At 32.6% G+C, this 9,155-nt stretch overlaps 1 protein-coding gene across 1 annotated transcript; it reads right to left on the bottom strand.

The window, feature by feature from the left end:
• Positions 1–491: 491 nt before the first annotated feature.
• Positions 492–5,950, bottom strand: LOC149478820 (uncharacterized). Its single transcript, XM_089708937.1, has 6 exons — positions 5,716–5,950; positions 5,148–5,304; positions 2,242–2,362; positions 1,683–1,814; positions 1,003–1,216; positions 492–684 (listed from the first exon to the last, which is right to left on the bottom strand). The coding sequence occupies exons 1-6, from the start codon at positions 5,876–5,878 to the stop codon at positions 530–532; spliced, it is 942 nt and encodes a 313-aa protein (XP_089565063.1). The 5' UTR covers positions 5,879–5,950; the 3' UTR covers positions 492–529.
• Positions 5,951–9,155: the final 3,205 nt, after the last annotated feature.

Here is a 9,155-nt window from a genome sequence, read left to right as displayed (position 1 = left end):
TACGTCGTAAAAAGTTATATATACATGAAGATACTATACATAATTAAATAAATGAGATGAAATAATAGATGGGATGGTTCTCGAAGAAGGTTTTAGTATATAATTTGGTAAGGCTTAGACAAAGCGGACCAAGCCGCAGGTGGAAAGCTAGTATTTATAAAAAGAAAACAAATTTTAGTATTTTGTAACAATATAATTTAATTATTTACCCCAGTGTAACAATATAATTTAATTATTTACCCCAATATAATTTAACACAGATTTACCTTCAAGAATTGTAAAAGATAAGCCCAAACCCTAAACAATAATCCCTTCAATGTTAGTAATCAATAGTAATGATACATTGTAACAAAAAACATAACCAATAAAAAAAACCCCAATTATTTAACTTCCGGAGTTATGTTCCGGATAAACATCAACTTTTGTCAATCAAAATGACAAATAATGAACGAAACTCCATCAAAATCTGATAAATAGGTTATCATTAACTTTATCACTAAGTCATGAAACTGGCCATCAATATTTTACATTAATCAACGCATAATGTTTTGAAAGATCCCGGCATTCCCAGATACTCTTCGTCAAACTTGAGCGTGATTCTGTGCGATTCATCCGTTTTGGCTTTCTCCGATTCCTTGAGATGTTCAATATTTTCATCGGTACACATTTCATCGAGAAATGCCTCTGAAAGCGTAAAATATTATACTGATATAGCGACTACAGTTTACAACTAAGTACCATAGACGAATATTCGTTGTAAATCTCTGTATGCAAAAATTATACAAAAATTGGAAGAAAAGAGCAAAGTCTCTAAATAAAAGATAGATCGAAGAGTAGATTCGGTGTCATTTCACACATTTTTTTCCTTTCCTTGTATTTGACGAGAGCAAGAGATTACATAATAAACCCAAACCACGACTATTATATTATAGTTTAGCCTCTTTTAATGGTGTTTTATGCACTAGTTTCTACGACTTCTATCTTTAAAGCCCCAGATCTTACCAAATAAGTCCTTAAGACATTTGTCCTTGCCACCATAGTCTGCGGGTAAAATGTCTGGTGAAACGTATTTATGGAGTGACTCCATACTGTCGTGGACGATAATTCTATGTGTCAACTTCTCTGTCATTGCTTGTTTGAGAATTTTTAAAATTGCATCGAATAGCTTCGATCCACTTATTACATGCAAGTATTTTAATCTCAAACTTATGGCTTCCTGAAATTATAAAAAATGACTGATGATGCTGACGATAATTTGTAGTCCTATTATATTATAGTTCTTTATGTAGGTATAAATATACCTATACCAATACCTATAGTCCATGATATTGTAACGTGCTATTATATATGTTCTGTAGTAAACACGCAATTTTTAAGCTATTGCATAGCTTCTATCGCGGGCCTTGAGCGTGGGGATCGAATCCAGAAATTCCGTTACGAAAAAACCTCACCCTCCCCACTCCGACGGACAAGGAGGTGTGGCTTGAAGGCATGCTATGCAATAACTAAGTTTTATTATGACAGAATGTATCTAATATTGTAGATAGAACATTATAATGTTTTCATCCTGATATTGTTCTCAAAGAAAATAGTAAATTCATCTCACTTGGGAAATGATGATACAATTTTTAATACACCAAAGAAAAAATTCCTTAATTAACAACGCAAATATAAAATCTTACCAAATAAACAGAAACAGCTTTCCTCATAGCCAGTGGGTTCAATTTAGATACGACACCCAGAGTGTAGTTCCTCGTGTCAAAGACTACTTCGTAGCCAGCGTTGTAGTCACGGTTGAACATGTAGTCCAGCATCTAAAATTATATTATAATTATAATTGTTAATTGTGTTTTATGTATTAATAAACAGAAAATAAGGATTTGCAATAGTTTCTGCATATTATGTAGAGCGATAAGATATTATATGTTTATAACGAAAAATATAGGGCTAGTTACTGTTGACAATTTATCTTTCTGGTGGAACAAGTTTCAAAAGCGGTCCAGTATTTTTGGAGCTTGTTTGATATAAATATGCCTATATTTGGCTAAGGCTACAAGGAAGATCTTAATAAAATTAGTATCTATAGATATTGAATAGGTACATTTATTACTTTTAATAATACATGCATGATGACTTCAAGTAATTGTGTGTAACTAAACTGAAAAGTCAAAAAGTTCTATGAAATCGTTTTTATTTTGTAAAGTTGAATAATTATTTACATTGTGATTAATAAATTCTTACCGCTATACAAAATCTGTAGTAATGCATGAAATCTACAGAGTCCGCCGCCTCAGGATCGTGGACACGTGTCACAATGACTCTGTAGTTATCGGCTGTTGGTTTTGGCATGATACTTGTGTGGCTATACAGGCATTAGTAAAGTATCAGTTTTCTATGAGATTTTGTTGTTGCATTTGAAAGTGAAACTTCTTGAGGCGCGTTGATAGTAAAATTTCAAGGCGACGTCAAGGCCATACCGCCACGTCATGGAGTAAGGCGACGAATTTGGTATCTTTGAATCTTGCCAAAGAAGTTTCAATTCTGACACGTATGCTCGACACAAACGCTCTTCTTTTAAATATTTATGGTAGAGAGTGATCGTCCATGGTATAATAGTATGAGCTTTATCATTAAAAAATCAATAATAAAAAGACACAATTTCTCTTATATATATTTTTAACTAGCGGTCCTCCCCGGCTTCGCCCGTGGTACATATTTCGCAATAAAAAGTGGCCTATGTCCTTTCTCGGGTATCAAAATATCTCTACCAAATTTCATGCAAATTTGTTCAGTAGTTAAGGCGTGATTGAGTAACAGACAGACAGAGTTACTTTCGCATTTATAATATTAGTATGGATAGGTTTGAAGTTGGTGCCGAACATTAAGCACTTAGTATTAAGCCCGTGCACCGACATCAAACCTTTTTAATAATTAGCACATATAAATAATATGTAGTAAATAATAATGTCAAATCTTTTTTATTTCTTATTTTTCCGTTTTTGAAGTCGGTTGTTTTTAACGTAGTTATTTTTATTAGTGAATATTAAGCTTTCCGTGCGATTAGAGCTTTTTATGAAAATTAAGCTCTCCGTGTTATTAGAGCTTCTTGTGAAAATTAAGCTCTCCGTGCGATTAGAGATTTTTGTGAAAATTAAGCTCTCCGTGCGATTAGAGCTTTTTGTGAAAATTAAGCTTTCCGTTCGATTAGAGCTTTTAATGAAAATTAAGCTCTCCGTGCGATTATAGCTTTTTTGAAAATTAAGCCTCCGTGCGATAAGAGCTTTTTGTGAAAATAAAGCTCCGTGCGATTAGAGCTTTTTTGTGAAAATTAAGCTTTCCGTGCGAATAGAGCTTTTTGTGAAAATTAAGCTCTCCATGGGATTAGAGCTTTTTGTGAAAATTAAGCTCTCCGTGCGATTAGAGCTTTTTGTGCAAATTAAGCTTTCCGTGCGATATGAGCTTTTTGTGAAAATTAAGCTCTCCATGCGATTAGAGCTTTTTGTGAAAATTAAGCTCTCCATGCGATTAGAGCTTTTTGTGAAAATTAAGCTCCGAGCGATTAGGGCCTTTAATGAAAATTAAGCTCTCCATGCGATTAGTTTTTAGTGAATATTAAGCTTTCCGTGCGATTAGAGCTTTTTATGAAAATTAAGCTTTCCGTGCGATAAGAGCTTTTTGTGAAAATTAAGCTCTCCGTGCGATTAGAGCTTTTTTGTGAAAATTAAGCTTTCCGTGTGAATAGAGCTTTTTGTGAAAATTAAGCTCTCGGTGCGATGAGAGTTTTTTGTGAAAATTAAGCTTTCCGTGCGATAAGAGCTTTTTGTGAAAATAAAGCTCCGTGCGATTAGAGCTTTTTGTGAAAATTAAGCTCTCCATGGGATTAGAGCTTTTTGTGAAAATTAAGCTCTCCGTGCGATTAGAGCTTTTTGTGCAAATTAAGCTTTCCGTGCGATATGAGCTTTTTGTGAAAATTAAGCTCTCCATGCGATTAGAGCTTTTTGTGAAAATTAAGCTCTCCATGCGATTAGAGCTTTTTGTGAAAATTAAGCTCTCGGTGCGATGAGAGTTTTTTGTGAAAATTAAGCTCTCCGTGCGATTAGAGCTTTTTTGTGAAAATTTAGCTTTCCTCGCGATTAGAGCCTTTAATGAAAATTAAGCTCTCCATGCGATTTTATGCGGTTATCAATTCGGCCGGTATATTTTTTTTATGTATGTACATTGTACACCGATTACTCCGAGGTTTCTGAACCGATTTACGTGATTCTTTTTTTGTTCGATGCGGGATGGTGTCGAATTGGTCCCATAAATTTTTTTTTCGGATAGGCCCAGTAGTTTTTATTTTATGAGCATTTTTGTCTGTACTCGATGGTTGATATGTAGCAAGTAACTTTGATTCACTTCCCGGTAACCGATTGAGCTGAAATTTTGTATACGTATGTAAATTTGATAGCGATGAAACATTATCATGACATGAAGCTGATTTGATGATGGAATCGGAAGGTGGCCATAGGAACTCAGTAATATATTGACTCAACTTTATCGAGTTTGGGCTCGTTTGATTCGTGTTGAAAAATACACTAAAAAGTAAAAAATGTTGTGTGGTTTTATGAAACTACGGTAAAAGTGAAACTGTTCGAACGGTTCCGAACACTGCTTTGTGTAGCGCATGTCGCGTGACGGTCGGCTGCCGAGTAGGTATACCTACTCGGCAGCCGCGATACACGCGACATGCGCTACACAGACCAAAAAGTTTGAGACGATGTAATAAAAGTTTCACTTTAATAAATAAAAACTGCGTTAAAAACAACCGACTTCAAAAACGGAAAAGTAAGAAATAAAAAAGATTTGATATTATTATTAACCACTACTTGATATTATATTTCGCAATAAAAAGTGGCCTATGTCCTTTCTCGGGTATCAAAATATCTCTATACCAAATTTCATCCAAATTGGTTCAGTAGTTAAGGCGTGATTGAGTAACAGACAGACAGACAGAGTTACTTTCGCATTTATAATATTAGTATGGATGTACGTTTTACGTTAGTTTATACAATATGATATTATGCATCTAATAAAACTGATTAGGAATGAAATTATTTGTTCAATTCAACGAACATAGTACCTACAATATCCATGAATATACAAACCACCACTTCTTTTTAGGAATGAACTCATTCTTCATGTCAAAGTTAGTTAAGAACTCCGGCAATGCTCGTCTAAACGAGCACAATTTGTCGAGGCGTTTTTTAGCAGTTTCCACGGAACCCTTGCTGGCTATCAAGAGTCGCTCTAAATAGTTCCTGTCTGTAATTAAACATATTTTATGAATACAGTACTTTTTTGGTTCAGTATTAATAAATCGAAATCTATGTATTTAGTTGTAAGTAGGTAACAAACACAGGTGTAGAACTTTTCTATGATTTATTTATATGGGTATAATATTATTCTGGACTGCATTTCAAAGCTAGCTATGTAGGTATAATTGAAAAATTCTTCGTTCTTTTATATCGAATAACTTGTTAGATCAGAATATGAACTAAAATAACTACATGAACTTGTTTCTTGTATTAAGAATATTAATTAATTTCCTAATTTTTTTTTTACCTTTGAAGAAAATTTGGGATATTGTATGGGATATTAATTCAAGTCACTTGCGTGTAATAGGTATACTTTTGTGAAATCCATTAGAAACCAGTATGACTGATAGTTACTTACCAAAACGTTTGACAAGAAAATGATTCTGTTTTGCAATCCAGGCTTCGAAGGCGTCCAGATCTTGCTCAAGTTTCTTGGCATCATCATAGTTGAACAATTTGCGTACTTCTTGTATTTGATTTGGATTAAATTGTAGTACAGGACTCGGTCTTAAACTATCCATTTTACTGATTTTGCCTTAATGCACGAATTTTTACTTGTCTGTTGAACATAAAAGTAATGGATGATAATTTTTGGATATATACTTCTCTGTTGAACCTCAAAGTAATAGACAATTCATGAATATTTTATTGGGTTAAATTCGTTTATATATAAAGGTAAATAAAATGTATAAAAAATACCATATTATGGTGACTGCTTTATATGAATTGATACCATGACATCGATGTCATAGTATCAATAAATTTCATGTAGTTTAGAACCCTAAACTAAGTATTTGAAATTTATTGGTTTAGAACCCAGTTTAGAACAAGGTAGCCACTTCTGATGAAAATTTTCAAAACCAAAGTTCAGTAATTTCCGAAAGCTATGTGTCATAACTCTATATGTATTGGGTAATGATTAAAACTAAATATTCTATAATAAATTAAATTATCGAACCATTGTTTATGTAATTTTGGTGATTATTTTTCCGACCCAAATATCGACCAATAAAATTGCACCATTCGACGTCACGTGGTACAACCTACATGGTATTATACTGATAATTTTTTGAAAATTTTCTCTGGTCGTTGACGTCAAACTGACAGGTTGAATTCAATTGTGAAATTATTGGCCGACATTTGGGACGGAAAAATAATCTCCCGAATACCACACGAGCTTCAAAATTATCTGGCATTTCCCTCAAGGTTCCCTGCAAACAAATAAAGTCGTCAAGTTTTTCAGGAAAAATCACTCGCGCTTCGCGCTCGTGATTTTTTAACCTTGACTAAAAACTTGACTCCTTCATTTGTTTGCAACGAACCTATCGGAAAATACCCGATAATTTTGAAGCTCTTGTGGTATTATAAGTGATTATTTTTCCGACCCAAATATCGACCAATAGAATTGCACCATTCGACGTCACGTGGTACACCGTACAACCTACATGGTATTATACTGATAATTTTTTGAAAATTTTCTCTGGTCGTTGACGTCAAACTGACAGGTTCAATTCAATTGTGAAATTATTGGCCGACATTTGGGACGGAAAAATAATCTCCCGAATACCACACGAGCTTCAAAATTATCTGGCATTTCCCTCAAGGTTCCCTGCAAACAAATAAAGTCGTCAAGTTTTTCAGGAAAAATCACTCGCGCTTCGCGCTCGTGATTTTTTAACCTTGACTAAAAACTTGACTCCTTCATTTGTTTGCAACGAACCTATCGGAAAATACCCGATAATTTTGAAGCTCTTGTGGTATTATAAGTGAATATTATTGGTAGTTATGTCTTGAATTATATTAAGTTACGTATAAATTATGTAAAGTTGGGGTACCCAGCTAATTTACTTTATCACATTATTATATTTTATTTCCAAAATTAATTAATATAAATATTACTTACTTTTCTTAGACGTTAAAGAAATCCTTATAGTGATACAAGCACTATGATCAAGTACCCACAATATAATAATACAACTTACTTTTAAATTGCATTTGCTATTTATATATTATTCTCAGTGCTTTTTAAGTTTATTAGGCATTGCATTATCTCATCTATCTTATAGTCTTGAGAAGGGAAAAAGAACTATCATATACCTAAATTAATAATTTGTCTTTAAAATTCATGCTTTTTAAAATGTTAAGATGACGTTACTGATGGAAATAATGCATATTTTAAGAAATATATTACCTAAATATAATTATATCTCATGTAGGTAATATTGTAGTTTGCATTTTCCTAAAGAAACTAAAGATTGCTGATTTAGAATCTAAAGGTGTCCTGAATTATGATTAAATCTTAATCTTAATATTACTATTATAAAGGCGAAAGTTTGTAAGTATGGATGTATGGATGTATGGATGTATGGATGTTTGTTAATCTTTCACGTAAAAACTACTGAACCGATTACAATGAAATTTAGCACACATATAGAGGGTAACTTGGATTAACACATAGGATAGGTTTTATCCCGGAAATCCCACGGGAACGGGAACTATGCGGGTTTTCCTTTGAAAACGCGGGCGAAGCCGCGGGCGGAAATCTAGTAATAAATATAGATGAGAAAATTTATAGAGAATTTTATTTCAATAAGATAGAGCTAACGATAATTATGTCTTTTTGAATGGCACGATGTATTTTTTTATACGGGAAATTTATCTGGAATTTATTTAGTTAGAAAATTAAGTTGATGACAAAGATTTTGTACAGGTACATATTTAAAAAAAAATGTTAACTCAAATGAAAATAATAAAATTATAATAAAAAGCGACTCTTAGTAATTGCAAGCGAATAGATTTTAGATTAGCAGTCTTCACGATATACGCATTATATTCATGATTAATTAAACGATAAACTCTTGTTAAGTAAAAAGTATATCAGGAGACTTATTAGCGAAACTTTGTTTTCTATGACTGCAGTGTACGACGCCTTTTGTGACGATTATGATCACATGTGTCAGAAGTGAAACTTCTTTGGCAAGACTCAAAGATACCTTGCTCCATGACGTGACAGTATTGCCATGAATCGATTTTGAAATTTTACTCTCAACGCGCCTAAAGAAGTTTCATTTAATAATCGATATTTTAAGTCAACCATCATTGGCCTAAAAGAGTCATTCGTTTAATCAACTTTTGTTTTTAATATTGTCTGTTGCAGCGAAAGTAGAAGCTGCTATATTATAATAAAACTAGCTAATATTACGACATTAGTTTGTTTTATCTTAGTACCTACGTGATGTATTATATCTGGAGGCTTATAATTTTAATGTATCATACAAACAAAGAGACATTCAACCATTTAATCTTTGTCTGAATCTCAAGTGGACTTTGCTACTTTCTGAACATTATAAGAATTAAAAAGATTGTCCATGGGTGTGGTTGTTTAATATAACTACTATATTATATGCTTTTAAATGCCGTTTTATATATCGTTATATCAAATGAGTAGTTATAATATTATTATGTTTCTCTTTTCTATTGTGTTTACTTTGATCATAATAATAATTAATAAAAAAATATCCTTATGTAGAGTCGTTGAACCAATATGTTTTATTGGCTTTGCATATGGTTGTAAAAGCTCCAATTTACAGATAGTTTAATTGAATATTTATTTAGAATGGTAATAATAAATAATAATAAGAGTTAAAATAAATAGAGTTCAAACGTTTATTTTGCGTGTTCTAAGACTTTTTCCTTTTGAAAACTATTAGCTATTATGTTTTTAAACCGTACGTCTTTAGAGCACGTTAAATTTTCTTTTTTTCCTTGAGCACACCTTATTTCAAATCATAATTAAAA

This window comes from Colias philodice, chromosome 21 (genome assembly GCF_061535455.1).
Source record: "Colias philodice isolate Cphi_HAF_F1 chromosome 21, ilColPhil1 Martin Lab GWU primary, whole genome shotgun sequence".
NCBI lineage: Eukaryota > Metazoa > Arthropoda > Insecta > Lepidoptera > Pieridae > Colias > Colias philodice.
This window is presented reverse-complemented; position numbering and strand designations above follow the sequence as displayed.